The sequence below is a fragment of the Athalia rosae genome, chromosome 1 (genome assembly GCF_917208135.1).
Source record: "Athalia rosae chromosome 1, iyAthRosa1.1, whole genome shotgun sequence".
NCBI classification, from domain to species: Eukaryota; Metazoa; Arthropoda; class Insecta; order Hymenoptera; family Athaliidae; genus Athalia; species Athalia rosae.
This window is the reverse complement of record NC_064026.1, coordinates 995,378-1,017,954: the sequence shown is the minus strand read 5'-3', so window position 1 is coordinate 1,017,954 and position 22,577 is coordinate 995,378. Positions and strand designations below refer to the sequence as shown.

The 22,577-nt window shown below is 45.9% G+C and overlaps 1 protein-coding gene across 15 annotated transcripts in view; it reads right to left on the bottom strand.

The window, feature by feature from the left end:
• LOC105693419 (protein unc-13 homolog B) overlaps positions 1-22,577 on the bottom strand; it is a 171,030-nt gene that overhangs the window by 48,441 nt on the left and 100,012 nt on the right. For 4 of the 15 annotated variants that reach the window (XM_020856623.2, XM_020856616.2, XM_020856625.2 and 1 more), the window contains exon 1: positions 1,089-11,278. The exons of 7 other annotated variants lie outside the window; for them this stretch is intronic. In XM_020856623.2, coding sequence (XP_020712282.2) covers positions 1,089-6,500 — 5,412 coding nt within the window. In that variant the 5' untranslated portion in view covers positions 6,501-11,278. Of the gene's footprint in view, positions 1-1,088; positions 11,280-22,577 lie in introns of those variants that run through there. 4 more of the 15 variants (XM_020856617.2, XM_020856618.2, XM_020856621.2 and 1 more) reach the window with 3 other exon arrangements.

Genomic DNA, 22,577 nt, shown 5'->3' with positions numbered 1-22,577 from the left:
CTTCGTGATAACAATTTTCTAGTTCTCATCGGAATTGCTGTCGTGACTGTAAATATAATTTTCGGTCCTTCAAATTCCGTGAACATCTTACGGTTATTTTCACATGATCGCTTTAACATTCGAAGTTGTGCGTTAAAGAGTGCCGCTATGAATGGAGTACGCTACAATTACTATCAATATTTGTTATCAGAGACTCGAATTGATGATGGCGTTAGAAGTGATTCGATGTGCGTGAATTTCCGACGCGACGATACCAATGCATGCGAAAAAAAATCTTCAGCTGAAAATTCAATTTTCTCCAATCCTTCCTGCTGTTTCATTCGAGCAGAATTTTTTTCACCCACACTAGATCGACGTCGGTTTTTGAAGCATTGCGACTACTTACATTTATGATATATACTACAGTCGTGAAACTTCCTCTAAGAATATAACAGGTATATATTTAACGTACATTACAGTTAATTACCTATCCTATATTTATGTATACGCACTCATTGACCATTACTCGTAGAGTATTGAGGGTTTTTTTTTTTTCTTCGTAGGCTCTTGGAAATATTGCTACGCGAAGCGTCTATGGTGCCTTCTTTGAATTGACTAGTTCATTTGTGTGTCATACCTCAGATGCCGGTGAAAATACCTATGTGAATACTTGTTGCAAGTACCGTTTGTGCGGTCTGGTATCGATGACGCGTAACACCTCGTTTATCGACGAAACGAACGGAGTTAAATATTAGAGGGATCGTGAAACACACTTCTTTCGTCGATAAATCTCACGTATTGACCGACGGGATGATTCTTTCGTCGCTTGTTTCGTCTTGGTTTTTTTCTACGTGTGCTTTCGGATAGTTCGATAATAATTCACGATGCGCGTACATTATATTTATACGCGTTTGTAAGATACATTCGAGATTGGCTGGCTATGGACTCTGATTTAGGATTTAGGGAGCGCCGGCAACGGTCAGAACTCCTTTACATAATGATGGATTGATATTCCGAGATAGCGGATAACCGTGTTAGATTTTAGCCCAACTGAATCGCGAATATGCCTTACAAAGATTTTCGTGCCCTCACTTTATCATGATACTCACTGCCGTCGGAGGATGGGTTACGGTGGTTTCTTGGGTCTTCGCGTCCTCGACCTCCTTCAGTTTTTCTTCGGCCTTTCTTTCTTTCAACGCCTTCAGCAGTTTCCATTTCGACGCGGGTGGACCAGGACTGGCTTGACCCTCCTTCAACGTTGCGTCGGAACTCCCGCACGACGAAGAGTCAATTTTTATTTTCGGTAGACTCAAGGTAGCCGTTGTCCCGGTTTCCTCACTTCCCGCGTCTTCTCTGTCACCTTCTAAGACAGTGCTTTCTGAATCCCAACCCCCTGGGATACTGACGGATACCTCACTAGGTGGTACACTTACGCTACCTTCTCTGGACAGCGAGTCCGAGCCTGGAAGATGTTTATCACCGTGGCGAAGCGTCGAACCGCTGGAACTTCTTCGCGAATGTGGCTCGTTCGGGAGCTCGTCTTCTTCTTCGTCCATCGAATGTCCGGGACTGTCGGGGCCGGATGTTTCGCCCGACGAACCTTCTTCCGGCGGTTCCATCCTCTCCTCTCTTCTGGCTTCTTCTTCGTGAGCCCACGTGTGATAATCCGTTACCCTGGCGAATACGGTTTCGACACTTTCGGCGGTTTTTCGTTTGGGTATCGGCCTTTCGTCCCGGTCACGCGATCTCTCCATCTCCCGCTCTTTCTCGTGATCTCTCATCGTGCCGTTCATCCTGGCGTTACGCGCGTACTCCTCCTTGCTGAGCACCTCGTCTTTCGGTTGTGCCTTCAGCCTTAATTCGCGAAGTACGAAAGACATCCGCTCTTTAACGTCCTCGTCAGGTTCGAAAGGTTCTGTTTCATCTGGCTCGCGAATAATACCCATCTCCATCTCCATCTGTGACTGTCTTTCGAGTTCTTCGAGTTTCCTCAGTTCGTAACAATACCACTCATCTTCCGAGTCTATGGAATCCTCGGTACTCTGTCTCCTGGAAGACACGCGGGACGTGCTTCGATAAGAGTGGGTACTCCGGTTGTCTTCATCGGCCTCACCACTCCGTCCCCAAGGTATTTCCAGGGACTGCTGATGCCTGGGTAAAAAACGACTTCCGCTCGTTGTATGTCCTCGTAAACTGGACGCCGAAGGGCTACCTTCGGACGGCGGAGCCTCCTCGGATATACTCGTCACAAGTTCGGGGGGCTTGGCGATACTGGGCTTTTCATCCCTCTCGGATACCGTCTCTTCGGCGTACTCGAAATTGGTGTCCAAAGGTTGAATGAGACCGTCGTCCGATTTCTTGTCCATCCCTATGTCTTCGTTGGGAGGCTGGTCATCCGACACGGACGAAGATTGCCTCTGACGATATTTTCCGAGAGCTCGAGACACCGCGAATTCCATACTCGCACCACCCATCAATGTGACCGGTGGTAATTTCGGCGTTTTTTCATTCGGCGCTTCGTCCGAGCTTCCCGCCGACCTTTTGATATCACCAACGGTAGCGAATATCGAAGATCCGCCGGATCCGGAGCCGGTACTCTTACCGGAAGCTTCCTCTTCCCCCGCCACGTTATCAGAGAACTCGTGTTCACTGCCGTCCAGTTTCCTTTGATCTTTTATAACGTTTTCCTGAGCCACTTGTTGCTGTAGTTGTTCCTGGTGCTGCTGGATCTGTTGTTGGAGTATCTGCTGCTGCTGTTGTATTGTCTGCTGCTGCTGCATGAGTTCCTTCTGTTGCAGTATCGTCTGTTGCTGTTGCTGATGCAATTGTTGCGCTTGTTGCTGCTGCTGGGCTTGTTGTTGGTTTTGCTTTCTCTTTCCACTCGATTTCACCTTGGCAAAAAAAGCAACATCTTGCGTCGCATCCGACAGAGCGCTGTCCTCATCTTCGGATAATCCGCTTTGCCGTCCGCTGCTCCATTCCGTTTCCGATTGTTCAGGATCCGAAAGCGACTGGGTCTGATGACCCCTGCGCTTCGCCTTTTGCAGAATCCCCGAGACCGTCGAGACCAGAGTGTGCTTCTTCTTCTTTCGAGCCGCTTGTCCGACACGACCTCGTCCTCTTCCGGGTATTTCAACACCGGGTGGTCTTTGTTGAGGAATCCCATCCGGAGGCATGTCCAAATCCTCCCTCCTGACTCCTCCCGGTAACGATTGACTCCTGTATCTTTTGCTGAGATGCAAATCCGGCAGCCAGTTACTCATCGAACTCATCGCGCTCTTGAGCGATGCCCCTCTCCGGACCTTTTTAGACGGTTTTTGTTCCTCGTGATCTTTGATGTCAGCTGATATGCTTATGTAGCCGGACTGCGATACTATCACCCCGGAGGTATCGTAATAATCCCCTTGTTGCGCCTGTTGCTGTTCCATATTGGACAATCTCGGGGCCTCGAGATCTTGGAGGTACTGGTGTTCTCTTTGCCATTGTCTCTGGTAGCCATCGACGAGTTGCACACTCTCAGAATGCGTCAGTCTTTGACCATACTGTTGATACTGTTGCTGTTGTTGCTGCATGTAGTTCTGCGGGTACATTTGATTCGCGTAAGCGTGATACTGTTGCGATTGATAGGCGGGCGGATTGGGATATCTTCTGTCCGTGTACGGACTCTGAGCGTAGCTGCCGTCCGAAGTTAATGAGCGAATGCTCGAAGAGGTAGAGTCGTGGGGTATTTGGCCCTCCATGGAGCTCAGCCACGAGTTTTCGTTTGATTCTGTACGCGGGAGATTCGCACTGGTCGGATAATAAGAGAGCGCGTCGGTGATGTTACCCGTGGGGAACATGGTGCGGTACATGGCAGTCTTGTAGCCTTCGTGATTCATCATTCCATCCCCGTAGGACATGGCTCTGGTTGGTTTTTTACCATGAGTGCTACTGCTGGTGACGGTGGCCGCCGGGTAAGGATGAAGACTGTAATCTTCGGGATAGTTCGAGTATTGTTCCAATATTTCGGGATAATTGTCAGGATCCACCGTTCTGGACACGTAAGATCCGGAACCGCTGGTATAGACGCTGGTTATCACTTGTTGACGATTACTACCGGCGACCGAATATATGGCAGGTTGTTCCGAGCGATAAACAAAGTCTAGACTAGTGCCTGTAGGAACTGAGTCGTAAGTATGCTGTAAACTTTGTTGTCTTTGCGCACGTCGCTTAGGACTCGGACAGGGGTTGTCGGAGCTCGGAGCCGGCGGAGGTACGAAGTTGTACTCGTCTTGGGAGGAGGAGGGTGACTTGACGGCGGTAAACGCCGACAAATGATTTATCGTCGTCGACAATGCGTCCGCGGTAGAGTGGGCGTTCGCCAGGGACGAGCTGGCAAAAGCATCTCTTCCCTCAGGAGTATCGTACAGCGGCTCCTGCGTGAAGATTGGCGTTTTTTCGGGAAGAGGCGGTATGGGGCTGGAAACGCGCAGCGTCTGCGTTGTCGGGATCAAGCTCGATCTGCTGTGGTCCACGGAGTACGAGGTCATCATTTTATTTATCGAACTTTTCGGAGAACCCGGTGATTTATCGAGACTACTCCATCCGCTCATCGAGGAGAGTCCCGAATCCGACTTGGCAGCGACGATGTTAACGTTGCTCGACTTCGCTGCGTGTTTCGGCGATACTTTGGGCGATTTTGGGGAATGTGGAGTTCGCGGGCTCAATCTGCCTTGGTCAAGGGTTGAAAACTTTTCTGTGCTTCTGGGGAAACTTGGACTTTGCGCCCTCTTTGTGTCCGAGGAATCCGGCGCTCTGGGATCCGTGCCAGGCATGAGAAAACTGTCTCCGGAGTCCTGGGGGGCAGGGGGCGGCGGTGAACTCGGCGAGGGACTCGGAGGTGTCCTACCCTCCGTGAACTCGAGATTGAGCCGTGCAGCGCTGCCGAAGTAACCATCTTGCCGCGTTCTCAAACTCTGGACGCTGTGTACGCTGTGAACGCTGTGAGCGGACAGCGTTGGGGACGGCACCTTGTCGGTGGAGGTGTTGTAAATTGTTGGCGAGGCGCAGGTTACCGTTGCGAAGCTCTCCGCCATGAGATCGGTAAGTTCCTTATTTTCTGCGTAGCCTTTCGCGAAGTTTCCCACATCAATCGGGAGCGGAATCACCGGCTCTGGACTTTTTTCGAGCAAAGCAGCGGTGTATCCCAATCTCGGCGGCGTGTAAGTCGATGAAGTTGAGTCCAGACTGCTTCTTTGATTGTTCACCCTTGGCGAAATGGACCTTGTGGTGAATTCCGCATCCGTGGCCATACCGCTGTCCGTGCTGACTCTCGAGGCAGATCTTCCCGTCGATCCGGGGCTCCTGGAGTACGTCCAGTTGTCGACGTCCGTTTCGGCGTAGATTTTCCTCAACTGTTCGTCGATACTGCAAGATTCCTCGGCTAATTTCGCTTCATTTTCGGTAGCGTACTGGCGTTTCGGTGACTCCATCAATCTGGATTGCAATTCTTTGAGATTTTGCGAGTCTTTCTGAAGTTTTGTGGTCAGTCTGTCCAGTTCGTGAAGTTTTTCGAGTGCCACTTGGTCGATGGAACTCAGCCTCGAAAGTTGTGCCAGGTCCTGTTCGCTGACGCACGGTGTATTTCCGCGGTAACTTTTGTAGTCGGCAGCGCTGAATATTTCACCTTCGTCTTCGTCATCCCCGTCCTCGAGTGCGGATACTATTTGTTGCGCTTCCGTTTTTCCAAACGACTCGGCATCCTCGGTCGGACCTTCGTCCATTTTTTCCTTCAACGAAATTCGCTCGAACTGGTCACCCGCCTCCTTTTTCCCATTTCCATCTTCGGCCTCCTCAGCCTCCTCCCAAATCATGCCCAGCTGCGAAGTTGGTCTCGAGGTCTCACCACAAATCAGATCCTCGCGGTAGGCGTTATTCAGACTCCTGTAAAACGCCTCGTCCGGCGTATTCGCCTCTTCTTCGAGGGTTTCCAACGTCTCGCGATCAATATTACGGACGTTTCTGTGCATATCTGTGACAGCTGCCACGGCGCCGGTACTATCCTGAGTGATGCCGTGTAATCTCGCCAACTCTTGCTGGGCCAATTTTTCTCTCAAAACGCTGGTCTCCTCGATGCCGATAGCCGCTCCCAGGCTTTCCGCGATGGCGTCCAACTCGCCAACGGAACTCTGCTGCGTCACCAACTGATCACCGACACCCGTCATACCCTCCGGAGTGCCGCCGGTCGCGTAAAATTCGATCAATTGGCTTATAACCGTCTGCTGTTCGTAGAGCAAACCTTCCAACTTCTCCAATCGCTCCCACATCTTGATGTATTCTTGACTGAGGAGATCCAGTGCTCTCCAAGCGTACTTTAACTCTGTCTCGAGGATATTCAATCGCGTACCAAGGCGTTCCATGTAATCGCTGATTATGTAATCGATGCTCCCATCTCCCGATATACCGTAACCGGGCATTGCCGGGGGATGAGCGCCGGGAGGGCTATTTGGGGCAGGTCCGGAACTCAACTTTGCAGACTCCATTTTGAGGTGCGGTTCCCGGTTTGAGTAAGCACTTTAGAATTTCCCCGCGATTCCGTTCGAATTTATGACATAACAATTCGTGCCGTTCGACGTCCTTTTGTCGGAGGGCGCGTTAAAATAATAGGATACGTTCCCGTGGTCCGAAGAGCCATAACTTCTGCGAATTGAGGATCGGAAATTTGTTACTGATCTTTCGCTCGCGGTCGGTGTAATCGCAGCGGCTTCTCGAGTTCCGATCGACAAAATCAAGTGTCTCCATTGTGAATTAGTCATTCGGTTATCTCCTCCCGATTTCCGCTTATTGAATTTCTTGAGACATTTATTTGATTATTAAACTTTGTTTTAGGACCATTGGATCCGTTCTCTAGAGCACATGTTTTAAACACTCGAAACACTGGGAATGAGTCCGTGTGATTTTCGTTGTCAGGGTCTTTCGATTGGTTGGTTACTTTTGCAATGTCAATATTTTACTTATTCTTTCATTCACTGTCAGATGCCCCAAAAATGTTTTCAGCTCAACGGGGAAATCATTGGAATATCGTCAAATTTACACAACACTTTGTCAACATGAAAACAATTGGCGGATTCAAGCTGCGATCGCTATCTGTAAACATGATTGAAAATTCGAGATTAAAACCAACGGCGCCGTGACAAGAAATTCAGTAGACTGCAAAATCCCATTTCATAACACTTCCGTTGCGCAACTACGCCGCAATACCGTAGGATATACTTTCGCGGCATTCCTCAAGATTACCACCTTTAGTATAACAAAACCGCGACCAAGTTTTACCTCGATACACAGAACAACGTTATAATGAAATAAATATCAGGAGATAGAGGAGCCGAGACACCCTCCGCTTATCACGTCCAATATAATTCTTCATTATTTTCGCATGTTGATCGCTGCACTCGTGTTCTTAACGAGCAAACTAAAACTCATGCTGTCTTTTTCCCCCGGCTACCCGACAATGCGAATAATTAATGAATCATGAGTCATGCAACACATGAAAGGGTTGTTGAGCGAAGCTCAGCTCGGCTGGACGGAAAACTGAAAACGACGGGTATAAGATGAAAGTCACGTGTCACGGCGCCGTAAATATTTAGGAGATGGTGGGCAGAAAATGGGGAGCCGGATCACACAGTCGCATAAGATTACCACAGTTTTACGCGTGGGTCTGGCGTAATTGTAATAAGTGAAATAGGGGAGATCGAGACTCCAGTATATTGAGAAAGTTCGGCGTCGCGGTGAGATCGACCGGGTCGGTCGTCGCCCCTTCATCCAACAGGAGAATCAAATCCTCGGGATGTCGGTGAAAATTTATCTGAATCCATCAGTCATGCAGTCGATGGCCTCCATTTGTACCGCAAAACAGCTGGGGCCTCCTCACGACTGATTGCGAGTGAGACCAGCTCGCGGCGTCGGTTACACAGTTCGACGATGGGTGTGAAATAAGACTCGGCTCGCGACACGCGTAATCAATATTTCGTAGTTTGTACGGTTCGCATTCGATCCAAGTTTCATGAGGTGATAGTTTTACTTTTTCGAATGGAAGGGAAGTTTAACATTCACCTACTCGAGCGATGAATATTGATCCTGCGAAACTAAAGCGAAGGTCGACATAGAACGGATACGGAGGGTGGATGCCCAGCGTTCAACTTGTTGAAAACGAAATCACACCTGAAGTTGATTTGTACCTTTGCTTTCCCTCCCGTGAATAAGATAAATTGTACTTTTCTAAGTTCTTGAAAATTTATGACTCGCGTGAGAGTTCTGCACAGTAAACCATACTCGAGAACATCGAATAAAAGGAGGAGTAAAGTGTAGGCCCTCTGAGTTATAAGTTTCATTCGTTCTTTGATAGACACCGAGCGTCGACTACTGTTCCTGTCGTTTCTCGTTGAGCGTCGCGAACCGTGACGTACGCATATACTCTACAGAGTATTCGACTCGGATTTTTCTTTCCCTTGGATGCCATTTCAGAGACGTCATTAGAGCGAAGTTCGCCCGTTTTCGAATTAGCATACTTTGATGATAAACGAGAGGAGACTCGTTCAAGGCTATCAAGGGTAGCAAAGGTCATTTTTTTAGTAAATAATTTGTTTGCTCTTCGGGAATTATGGATTTTTCCTTTCTCTTCGCTCAACAGCGCGTTATCTGTGTCGTTGGGTTTATGGTTGCCCCTTATCTGTCTCCCCTTACACTCAATCAAACGGTCGAGAGAAAGAGAGAGAGAGAGAGGGGGGGAGAAATGGAAAAAGTGGGGTGTGTGTGTCGCTTGTAAATGTGGTATATCTGTAGATGAAACCCCTCGAATCATGAGGAGAGAACGACCGCTATCCGCACTAAGGTTAGTTTGAAGGGTCGAGCAAACGGGAGAGGGGCTCTTCAGCCACATTTTTCAAAAAGTATTTTAACCGAGAACCCGTCTTTGTTCTCACAGGTATACAAGAAAATGAGATCAGCTCGCCGTTGCCTCGTGTAAACAACGATCAATGAAACCGTTCCGATGTTTACGTATGGATATTTACGTACAGTGTGCACGGCGTTCCAAGATCACTTAATCGGACAAAGGTCTTTTCTTACTAGCAACCCATGAATCTCGTCTATCGGACTGTTTTACTTCAGACTGTGTCGTTATCGGTCTGAAAAAATAACGAAAATTGATACCACCGGGGTCGTTAGCGTAAGAAATTTGCAAATCGTGGGGGGTTTCGCTGAATGAAATGTCGAAGGTCGCACGCGGCTACCCCGAATAATAATTGATTCGAGTCTATCCGAGGGCTATACATATAGTGGCGTAAATTATCATACGATGGTTCGTTGCTCGCAGCCATGAACGGAATATCTTCCATCCTCGGAATAGAGGAGAGGAAGCGGCGGGAACCAGGATCGCGTCGTCTCTTTGGTGCCCGGAGCGATCGATGCTTGGAATCTGAGGTGTAACGGCAGAGGTGGAAATACCCTTACCGATGTTCCTTTTTATTTCAATTTTTTTTCACGCATCTGAAAGCTGGTATGGGGGAAAAGATCTCGTCGCGTGAAGTTTGCCGAGATGGCGGGTTATGAAATTAGACGAGAGGCGAGTCGGTACGGGTGAAATTAGCTTAACACACGCGCGTTTTCCTAGATCGAGTTAAGTTAGATTTATCGGAGATATTGTACTGAAAATACAAAGCCAGGTTAAAGACTGCGATTGATTGAGTGAACGAAGCCTCTCAGCTGTGCGCGGGTTTCTCGTTTCAGGTGGCTCTTCAATACTTCTAAATAAGTATACATGTATCCGAGTATCGGGTCACGAAATGAAAAATAAGAACGTCAGCGATTGAAAATTCATAAGATCGATAGCGTACGCGGATATCCGGCACTTAATTATGCAAACCTCTTATATTCTCACTGGTGAGACTCACGGTACGCTTTTCAAGTATCGTCCGATAATCAGTTGATTAATAATGATAATACATTGTGTTTTCTCATTTTGAAATCGTCGGAGGATTTCTCGCGATTTGTTTTACCTCCTGTAATTTTTCTAGTGTTCCGAGATAAATTCTTGTCATTTTGAAACGGTCTGACTACATCTACGCCACCAGCGGAAAACTGCGTGTGATAATATATACACGTGAATGTTTTTCCTCACCAGCGGCGTCTGCGTATAGTCATAATAATAACGATAATAATTTTTATCAATTCTCTAAAATATTTTTCCGACATTGAAATATCAAACTTCAGGGGGACAAAAACCCACCGTTATATTTGATTTCCAAATATACTTTTAAATCGCACGCAAGAATCTCTGCCAAGTTTTAAAAGTGAAATATGAAACTGAATAACGTCTCATTATGTGCTATAGCTCTGTGAAGAAGAGTCGCAATTTACGAATTTACTCGGTGCTATAGACGATGCGACGTGGTCTCCGCTAATGAAACGACCCATTTTCATTTTCGTTTTTTTTTTTTTAATTTCATTTTCTCACCCACACGTGACTTTTTTTTTGGACTAATGCTTTTTTATCCTCTTCGTTACGCTCGAAATGTTGTTTGAAAAGTGGATAAAGTCCGTGTAATACAGTCTCAAATTGTCCAAGGGATTATGTTTGGCCAATTTGAACGAAAGAAAAATTTTCTCTAAAGTCACGTATCATCTCTACCTTTGTGTGTAAATTTCGAGCCAAGCATGGCTAAGTCGAACCCTCGAGTTACATTGCAAACATTCACCCCCTCCCCCGCCGCCGTTTTCTCCCCTGCCGCTAACGAGCCTCTTCATATTTTTTTTCAGTCTTCTGCATAACGAGCGCGAAGGAAACGTTCCATTCCAATTCCAGCAATAACCGCTCTTTGAGATACCGCAATATGTGGTCTGACAAGTATCGATAAGTTTGTCATTCTTTGCACAAGGTCGGTTGAAGAGAAGTTAGATAAAATGAGACCTGTCACGTGAAATAGCTAATGAGGAACCATTTTACCAACTAATCCTATTCACATTCGAAGATTCGCGAGGATTCCATTTCCATTCCGTTCCTCATGTATTTCGGTACAAAATATCAATTTATATTTGATCTGATTAATTTTCTAATTAACGACTCAACAACGAATCCGGGAGTAGTTGTATCAAGCCCAAACGGTATACCTCCGACGGGAAGTCGATTGGAAAACTTTTAGCAAGTCGCGAGTTAGCTGGTACGTTTCGAAATGATCGACACCTCTGTCTCACCGGGAAAACAAAAAAAAAGACAGTTGAGAGAAAAATTTATGGATCCCAGGATTCGGATCGCAAACTTCTTTCCCGGTGTTCTGACCCTTCCGAATCCATAAAATATGAGGTTTTAGGCATTAAAAAAAAAAAAGAGATGAAAAAATCAATAAAGGAGGGGTCAATGAAAAAAGTGACGTATCCATCTTTCACGGCAGTGTGAACTTGTCTTTTATGGAAAAATTTTTGACAACGAGAATAAAATTTTATTTTTCGTAAAAGTCGCGCGAACTACTGTCTGAAAAGACAAAAGAATTTTTCCGCGAATCTCTTTTCAGGCGGATGAATTTTGGAAGTGAAAAATGTTGATCCAACGAGCCATTTTTTTTTTTTTGTGCACAACGGCCGAAGCGTCACACGGATTAGGAGTTACTCAAATATCTGCGAAGTACACGGCTTCCGAGTCTTTGGCATTCTCTCAGCTGTGGCAATTACATCAGGTGACACCGTTAGGGGAGTCATTAATTTCCGTCAGAGAAACAGCGACAGCGACGGAACCAACAAAAGTCGTTCGGACTGTCTAACGCTGAGAACAACCGCACGTGAAATGAAAATTACAATTCTCCCGAGCGACGATACGGTCACACTACGAAGACAGGGGTACTACTTCCCAGTTTCCTGACCGAGACGCTGTATGGAAAATGGAAATTTCACCGAAGTATGCACATTCGACTAGGAGATACCCCGACGGAGTAACCTCCGTGGAACGGTAATTGTGGTTTGCATTTAGGCTAATCAACGACTATGACCTCGTGCCCGAGATAACTTTGAGTCGGTTTAAGCGGAATATCAGACCTAGTCTGATTTCGTTGGAGCGATCTTATAATTAATTCGTTACTCCTGATAACCGAAGCGGACTATATTTATACCTCCAGGTGCTCGAGAATCTTGAAATTAACGATCCCCTGTACGAACATCCGGACGGGTGAATTCGAGGAGGACTTATAAGGTTCGTCGAAAAATGATGAGAAGATTTGAAATTCCGAAGATTAGACATTTACCACTAATTGACGTGATGTTTACGGGAGATTTCGCAGAGCGGTTTCGGTGTCTATTTGATTGTATTTCTCCAAAAGCTTTTTGCCAAAGTAGAACTCCGGGTATTACGAACTTCGCTGTTCACGTCGTCGCTCGTTGTACTTGGAATTAGCTCACCCAAAATCCCGAGAACACCGTCTCCTCGGTGAAATAAATCTTTTAACGAATTTCTCGTTTCGAAACAACAACAAAACGCGCATATCCGACCATCTGCCACATCGCTGTTCTAAAAATTCATTTTTCTCCACCCCTGACGATTTATTACACCCTTACACTTGCAGCGGAGAAAAACTATAGTACCACTCAACAGCGCCTACAGTTTTCACGAGCTTATTATCTTCATTTCTCGGAGATTCGCTGAAAAGGGGAAATGTTATTACCTAAAAATATCAATTTTCCGATCTATGAAACAACTCCACATCTTCAGTTTTTCTTTGTTTAATAGATACGTAGCGCGGCGCGAGTATACGACACGAACGGTTTTCTTTGTTGGAACAGCGATCGAGTGATAGAAGATGGATTTGTGGAGGGTTTCTTCTTTGTCTGAGAAACTCTACGATCAGCGAATCTCCGAGGTATCATTAATTTTAACCGTCGGCTTGGAATTGCTTCTAGTTTTAATTTTGCTCGGTGATCGAGACGCGAACGAAGTTTGCAGCGGAAAAAAAAAAGCTTTTGCATGAGTTTCGCTAAGATATCTTTGACAACGTTTTTGTTAGAATGCGTGTATTTTTTTTTTCCCCATTTTTCAGCTTCGCAAAAAAATTAAATACACCTCCCGCAGCATCCGCGTACTCCATCGTTGCAAACGACAAACGGTCGAGAATATTTCGGCTAGATTTATTTCCTGGGCAATTCCGTTCGGCCGATGAAACGAGGGATCCGGAATAAATTTAGTATCCTTACATACAGCGCGGTAAATTCCTCGGTAAAATAAGGGAATAAATGAATATATAGGTGGACGGGGAAAGACTGATTGCACTATCGGAGAAGCAAACTATCTCGCTTCTCGAAGCAATGAAAGGGTTTTCAGACTTGCCACAGACTGCAGCTGGCTGTCTTAACGAGTTGGGTTGCCTCGGATGGAGGTCATGGTTTAGAATTCTGAATCGTGAAAGCCGTGGATTAAATTGACATCAGGAGTGGAAATTAGGGTGCGCCGTGCCCGTCGGAGTTTTAATGGAACTTCCAGAATACTCTCGAAAAAGCTTTGGAAGATTTCGGCTGGGGGCTTTTTCGGTCCACAAAAGAATTGAAATCCGGTGTACATTCGATTAAAAAAAGGTGATCCGGAATTTACGAATCGGCGAAAATAAAATGTAAAATTTTATTCCGTCGTCTTTTCTCTAGCGAGAGTCCGCTGTAAGCGGAATGGGAATCAAGTTGTTTTTTTTTTCTCCGATTATTATGTACACGATTTAGATCAATTCCAACGGATTGATCCCTAGGACGATTCATCCGTTTCCTCTTTGACGGAATTCGGCTGACTGTGGGAGAATAAGAAAAAGAAGAAGCAGGCAGACCGGGAGATTTACGGGATCCGAATCCCCAAGGGTAAAATACACTGTACAACCTCCAGTTTACTGCTTCGCTTGATGCTGTTTCGCTCGCTACGTCTCCTTCTTTAATACACCGTTCTTCGGGGCATTAGCAAAGACACGCAAGGTTAACAAGAGGACTTCTCCGTATACATATCTATATATATATATATATATGTATCCCGGCTCTTTTCTTCCTATCCTAATCTCGTGTTCCATAAAAATAACAAACCGTTGGAATAAGCCTCAGAAGGAGCAAATAATTAATCTTATAAGATCCTGAGGTGGTACGGAACTCGGCTGTTTCGTCCCAGATAGCGGTCCCGAGCAGCTCTTGGTCTTCTCCCGAAAAAGTTCACGACACGGGAGAAGAACCGACCGAGCAGCGACTAGGCTCCTATTATACGCGAGGCTTATACCCGTAGATTTCATCGTCCGCGCACCGAAAGTAATCATCGACGGTACACCGGACATGTTGGAAATGGAAAACGCCGCTCCAAAATACTATGAACGGTATAAAAGTTGGCTCGGTTAAATTTAACGAAGCTGTTTCCAACCCCGAGTAAACTTTGCGGTATATACGGACGTATAGGTATAGGCACAAACGCCACATTGGAGAGAGGATTTCAACTCGCTAGTTGGCTAATTTAACCCTTGACCTGTGCCGCGGGTATAGCACTCGAATTCGAAATACTTTTCGGGGATCTTCTGGTTTTTTTTTTTCGTCATTCTCTGGGTTTTTTTTTTTTTTGGACGTTGTTAGCTTTTGATCGTCGGCGTAGCTACACCGTACAGGCCCTACCCGGTAACGCAACTTCCCTCGCTCGGAGTGCTCTTAGTCCTTTCATATGCCGCCGACTCGCACGTGTAAGGGAGGAAAATGAGGGAATTTAGTATGGCTTGGAACCAACTCTCAGAAGTATTCCGATCCGTCGTTCTCTCTCTCTCTCTCTCAAACGTAACGTTATATTCGACCTTGAAGAGGTAAAAGCGGCGCTACTAACTACGAAGGAGAGGAAAAAATCCTCGGATTTGAGAGAAGAGAACGTCGGGGGTGGTTTTGAGGTTCTTGAAGATTTGTGGAAATCCCCGGTGAATAAATGTTTTTGCTCGCGGAGAGCGGAACTCGTTGTTTCTACTTTTGTGTATTGTACCTTACGGTTTATCGCGCGACGAAGATTCTCGAAGAAACCTGATATATCGATAAATTTATTTCATCGTTTAGACCGTTTACTTTCGAAGCGGTAAATCCGAAAGAACGTAGAAAAATGAACGAAAATAAACGCAATAAGTCAGGATGCGCAGTGTCCCGTGTTAATGAAAGTTTCACAGCTCTTCCTGAAAAACCATAATTTCCGGACTGAGAGAGTTTACCCATCGTAACGCATGGCCCTTCCCGGTTATAGGATAACCAAATACTCGGGTTACCCTAGCTGCAGCATCCACCGGGGAATTACTCGCGTCTTATTGCCGCACGTTCCTACCATCGCCGTTTTCACGTTGTTCGTCACTATGCTTTACATTGAACGGGGCTCGATCATCGTTAATTCGAGAATCTTCGGTACCTCTACTTAAATTTGTCTATTTCGAAGACCGGCATTTCATTTTCCGGAATCGTCGCATTTCGATAACGTTTCCGTTGTGTCATATGTCGTTTTTATCGAAGCGTGCGATACGTTTCGACATACGACGCGATTTTATATTGAATTTTCGGATTCACATTCATCCGTTCGGCTGTGCGGTGGGTATCATATCGGCGTGCAAAATAAAACGAACAAAATTGAAATAAAATAACGGCAGCGATACGATTTAATTGTATTCTGCAATGGTGGGGGATGCAGGTCGTCATGGTTGGAGGTGAAGTGGTGAAAATTGAAATCGTTCAATATTTATAAAAAAAAATCCTCAAACTCTTGCGAGTTTACACCCGCCGGTTCGAAAGAGTTCATTCGCTTATTTTTACATATATATCGATCGATTCGATCGAACGGACGAAAAAAATGCTCGATATACTATAATCTCGCATAGATACGATTCGCCTCTGTCGCTACATGGTGCGAAAGTCCGATGAAATTACAATAGACAAGGGTTGGTCGAAACCCCGTAAGGATCCAACACACGGAAGGTTTTCATCTTGGCACCCTTACAGCGACGAATATATCCACTCCGGATTTCGTTACCGCGTATAGCATTGTTCCTCCTCGACTTCTAAAACTCTGACAACGAAACTGGGAGACGAAGTGAAAGACCGAAACAAAGGGGTGGAAACGACGGTCTGGGTAATTTTCTGCTAGCCAACTGAAACGGTTGAGTTTATTCACCGCACGCGAATCTTTTTAACCGCGCGGAGCAACCCCATTACACTTCACCTTCGTGTTTCTTAGTTCATACGTACGCCGTGGTGTACGTGTAAAAATACACCTATACGTACACGCGGATACGGGCGTATGATAGATATGATATACATGCAAATGAGTCCCGTAAAGTCTTTTTTTTTATTTCGAAAAATAAATGTTTTGCAACCGGCATAATTTCACTCTGGAATGAATAATAATTTCATTCGAGTGTACCCCGCGGGGCAACGTTGCGCCGGCGGCAATTTTTTACTGCACCTGCAACGAAGTATAAATATTAAAGTGAAAAAGATAGAAATAAACTGGAAGAGAAGTGTTTGACAAGTTATGGCTGCAGAGGCGTGAATCTCTTTGTTAATCAATCAATCGAGTGGAGAAAGGCAGGGCAAAGAGAATTACGTTTTTTTTTTTTTCAACGTCCTTCGGAAACAACCGGAGAACGAATTGATTCTGGTTTCGCTGTCTACGCGACGGCCCTACCTCCGTCCTCCTCGTCTCCCGTTTTCCAATGTCCCTCTCAGCCGCTATTTGTTGACCTAGGCAAAACTCGGCGTTCTCGAAAATTGCTCGACTAACGGCCTTTCAAAGAGGGTGAAATTCACTTATCCTTGCGTAAATTGAACTGCTTTATCCCGCGCGATTCGCCCCGTCGGTCCTTTTGATGAAATCGTTTGCATCAGAGATTGAGAATTATTTTTCGTCAAAAGTGTCTTATCAAAATTCAACTAATTTAACTCGCGAATACCCCGCGATTCCGAATATTCGCCAAAATTACACGGATTCGTGCTACGTTACGATCCCTCTCCCCCCCTCCGTTCGTCTTCTCGATCCAATCGATGTTATTTCATTTCATTCGAACTCCTGCAATCCCATTCGAACGTGGCATAACAATGAAGATTAATCAATCAACTTTTTTCTTTCTCTATCCTCTGCACGACCTACGTTCACGCGACACGTTGCAGGCTCCGGACCACAGGCGATGACCATGTAAATGCGAAGCATGTAGTTCACACGGAGTGGGGGATATTGTTGTTCGAAATGTTCGGTAAACGTGGGAGTTGGTCGGTCGCTCGCGTTGTTACGCTATCACGTTTTGGATGTAGTACGTGCTTTTACCTAGGAGTTCCGAACTTCTGCCATTCGGGGTGAGCTCTGATGTGTTCTTCCACCGTTCCTCAATCACGAAGAATGGCCGGTAAGAACATTATTATTGAGTGTCATCGTGAAACGGGCGAACACTTATAGTATACCAACGTTACAATAACGAGCCGAGGAAAAGTATCCTCGCAAAAAAGGAGCGCCCATTTTCCAAACTTGAGGCATTGTGGTTTGAAATATGACTTTTCATTGGCGAATCCATTAGAGCGGAGTAATTTATCAAAATCATAAACCATCAAAATCTATTCTGAATCCGCACAGTATCCACACGTACACCGATATAATGTAAAACCGAGTAAAACCCCTGCGTTAAACCTTTCTCGATGAATAAATTCGTATTAGGAAAGGTTAGGTGAGATAAGAAGAAAATGTAAGCCGGCGTCTGTTGATGAATCTTGCACGACATACTCGCTCGAGGTCGACCGTTCTTCGCGAGGTCACCGACTCTGAGAATACGAATGAAAAAAAAAACAGTCTCGTGTGCGCCGAAGACATTCCCTCTCGCTCGGCTCGAAAGCCGACGTACGAGTCGAACGAAAAAGAGCCCGACCAACTTTTATTCATCCAGGAATGAAAAAATTCCGGGAATCGGAAGAATTTCAAAACGCGTACGAGGGTAGAGCTGAAATTGCTTGCTCGGCGTGATCCCCGGAGGCCTCGCGGATCTCTCTGTGTTTTTTTATTTTTTTTGTTTTTTTTTCTCTTCATTCAATTTCATAAGATTATTGGGTGCGTAAATCATTTAATAAATTTTCCGCTTTAATTAGAGCGTATTCGAGAAAGACGCGACAAAAAGAATTTAATTTCTCATTTATTTCTTCTTCGTCGAGTGGGTCATTATTTCATCATAATTCACTTTCAGTTTTCTCCCCCCTCCTCAGTTCCGATAAGACCCGAGGATGATTATTCAGCGATGAGGAGTTATTTCAATATAATACAAGCGTAAGTTTTATTCAAACCGCTTTTAATGATATCACGTGGTATATCTGCACAGAGGATGTGAATTGGCGTAGCGTCGTTAGTTTTAACGATCCCTTATTATATCTCCATCCGACACGTGTGCTAAAAATTTGAAATTCGGAACCCAGCGTATACACATATGTATGAATACCAGGTTACGAAATGAAATGCTCGAGTTGTCGCCGAAAATTTCCGTGGAGTATTTATTATTCCGGATTGCGAGATTCGCCCATCGTCAGCACGAAATACTCGAAGAATATGCCGGTGTCACGAGGGGCACGGAACTGATATTTTCTCCTCGCTCCGCGCGCGCGGAATGTCATGAAAATAATTCACAGAATTTCCATCATTAAATTCTACGGGACCTGATCATCCTCGTGTGTTCGTCGAGTCCGATGAAATCTACTTTACAATCTTCAACCCCGCAACGTCCTGCAATTTTGCAAACGCAACGCTTCGGGCTACCCGGTGGTTACCGTGTAATTCCTGCATGGTCTATAACGCACGATGTCATGACGTTACCCGTCTCCTTTGATCGGACGTTACGCCCAAATTAAGGGCTCACCGTTACGTCCCCTCGATCTCAGCGATCAAATTTCAACTTTTTCCCCCGAATAAATAATTTGATCCGATTTCCTTGATTTTTTCGTTTAAATACTAGTTTTCTTCTTCTTTCTCGTACTTTGCCAAGTTGCAAACTAAACTGAAACTAACGCCCTGAGGAGAATGTCATACAAGGGTACGAGGTATGTACATGAATTTTATGCAAGACACGTTTCAATGAAGCCTAATTCCCCGTATTTCGCAGCTAACGAACCGTGGAAGGTCTCGTTGTTGGGACATAGATATATACAGAACCGACTGTGAGTTGAAACTGCGCAAATCCCAAGAAAATTTCTCTCCCCGGTAGTTCGTTTATTTTCACTAATTAGAAGATCGTCGATTGACGAATTCCAATTGCTGAAACAGTTACACGCTTCGGGTGTAAAATGTGAACGGAACAGATTGAAAAAAAAAAAAGAAAAAAAAACCAATTAACCTGGAGTACCGGTATCTTTCCCCCCGTGGCGTTCTAACCAGAGCTCAGTTTCGCAGAAAGAATCCTCTATTACACGGGCGGTGTTTTCTGGGGATAAAAAAAAAAAATTGGAATAAGAAATCGGGTGGCAGGTAGTTTAAGGTGCCGTGGCAACGCTCTCTCGTATACAGTTTTCTGCAAGAGTACGACGAGTCCAGGAAGATGATACGGAGATGGGGGAGCAGCCTCCTTAAGGTGCGTCGGGTAGACGGAAAGACAATGTGGGGTACGGAGACACGTATAGTAAATTCGGCCATGTGCACACGGTCGTCGGGTATACCTATATCGTAGTACACACACGGGGACGACGTCGGGGTATAAACAGGGATAGGTATGTGGAAGGAGGGGCAACGTTTACGAATAGGATCCCACGTGTAGGTGTACGCTCGCATACGATGTAAGGTCCGGGGTTCGAGACCGGGGCTTTCACTGGCAGCGAGGATCAATATTCGGCAACCCTCCAAGCCCCAAAACTGTGACCGACTCTTTCTAACCCCTGAAACCCTCCTTCTCCGGCGCGTTTCATCCCCCTTCGTTTTCTCTCTCTCTCTCTCTCTCTCTCTCATTTCGCCTCCACTCACTCTACAATACTCTCACTCTCGCACCGCGTATCCCTCCCAACTCGCGCCATCTCCTTCCTCCTCCTTATCGTATCACACAGACGCGCGGTGCTCCATCGGTATACGACGATACAGAAGTTTGTCTCTCCCCCATGTCTCTCTTGAGCTTTCTCTCGCTCTCCATCATTCGCTTTACTCGTCTCTCTCTCTCTCTCTCTCTCTCTTTCTCCGTATAACGGGGTAAGCCGCCCTGACGCCTCTCGCCTTCCCTCGCGTTTTTACGTTCGCTGTACGGATTTCCATTCACTCGGTTGTCCGCGTTATTAGGAAAGAGCCGCCGCGCGTTGTTTTATCTCCCTTTTCATTCAACCGTTTCTGTCAAGTTTTGCCGGTAATCGAAATTTTCACGAACTCCGAAAACTAGTGCTGCAAGGTTCACGTTCCAGTTTTACGATTATTTCGAAGCGACTCTTATTATCGTGCGCCAAGCTATCGGAAGATATCGAAAAAGTAATAGTTTTTCGATCGCTGGAAAAGAAAAAAAAAAACAAATCGAGAAGAAATAGATTTCCTGCATTTCTTGTCCCACGTACCAGACAAGACGATAACTTGGAATCGCTCAACTTTCCGTCTGGGATGTTAGCCCGTACGCTATTGTGCGGCGCGTGGTCTTTTTACCGCGAATGCGTCGTATCCCGTGCTTGTATCCTATCTATGTTCACCGATATATTTATCGATTTCTTTTCAGGTTAAGCTCCACGACCGACGCCACCGACACTACGTGACAAGTTGTACATGTACACGTAGTTCGTGACGCGCAATTGTGTCGCTCGTGTCTCGTCTAAGGTATCGTGACCTTTTCTTTGACTACTTGTTGAAATTGATCCAAAGTCACGTCTCGAACGGCAATAGGTACGAATTTCATCAATGGCTTCGAGCATTCCGACCGGAATCCAAATATTCAAAGACCATACGTTGCGATACGTTGCAACTTTGTCACGCAATTATTCACGCCGCTCCGCGTAATTCCGAGTTTCTATATCTATGGATGCATCGTGTCGTTCGCGTTTCCCTCGTGGGGATCTCCTTTTACCGCCCCCGATCGCTCTCCGAAAATCATTCGTCGGATCAATCTCGACGAATAGTGCGGACGAAACGACGCGACGCTCTAGCTACTTGGTCCGATAAGAAAAATTTCCCGGAAACGAGTCGCGATCACCAGACTGTTTAATTAACCCCGCGGGCGTCCCGACGCCAAGTAGCGTCGTCCTCGGCTTACTTCGGATCGCTTCGCGTCTGACAAATTTCTTAACCGTCTATAGCTGGAATATGGGTCGATAACTTCGCTTTGCAAGTTTTATTACTCCCCGACTGAATTGCTAGTTCAGCGGCTAGTGTTTTCTTGACTCGTTAAATCGCGCCCGGCGAACGTCGTTTTTAAGAGCAAGAAAGCTTCGGCAGAATTTCAACGATCGTTGCCCGACTATATTTGAAAAAAAAAGAAAAGAAAAGAAAAGAAAAGACAAAAGAACAGGGATGCAAATTAGAACAGATCGAGGTATGGACAGGTCGAGGATTGCGTACGAGGGGTTGTTTCTGAGGGTATCAAGGTCGAAGGTCGATCCCCCTACAGGAAAGGAAACACGGAACTGATTACTCGGATCGGAGACACGGGAGGGGGACATTGTGCGATACGATTCTTTTTTTTTTTTTTTTTTTCTCTAACGCGTCGAACGTGCGTCAGAATTCTAACAATCCGCCGTCACGAACGATGGCGTAGATAACGAAGCAACGAACGTTACGGAGGGATGAAACAAGTAAATAACGAGAAACGTAAGCGTGTAAACGGTCGAAGAAACAGCGATACCGGCGCTCGTCAAAGCGCGTGAATATACGCGACGCGCCAGGCATGCCGGTCGACCTAAACTGTGTCAGAATTCGAAGGGTTGGCGCTCCTTATTACGTAGTTCTCCGTGCCCTCCGGGGCCGAGCGAGAAATGACCTAGAATTCATCGTCTCTTTGGAAGATCAGAAATTCCTGGTGCGTATCTCTCAAGCGGTCGCGGAAGGCATTTAGGTGTCTCGGGATTAGGAGAGAGAATGGGAAAGCTTTAAACACCGGGGGCTGTATAGGAGACAGAGGTCAACCGGTCACGTACCGGCGGTGACTTCCGTACGAAGCGGAGCTAACTTTAATTCATACCCTCGTTTGTAACCGGAGTCTTGGATTCCGAGTGAATCTGCTGATATACGTATGTTTAAAATGCTTCGGTAATCCAATAATATCGATCGATGGACGGAAAGCTGGGTTACGTATACGTACACGCGTAGAATTTCATTTCACTTTGATGTCATCGCGGTACGTGCGGTGGAAATCGATATCCCAAACATTTGGAGAAACTTGTTATTATTAGCTGTCACCTGTCAAACTGTAGCAGTAACCGGTAGTAGTCGTGCATGCTGATAATGGTGTACGTCGCGCGTAGGAGAGGATGTACGTATATCCGAAAATTAATCGCGTACGAACAGTTTCCCCGTTTCTCTACGGAGTAGAAAAAAATGGTATTCGGCCCCACGTGTTCCGTGACCGAACTTGATCGAAAGGTGAAATACGTACGCGTTTGATCCGTACGGAATATTCGTA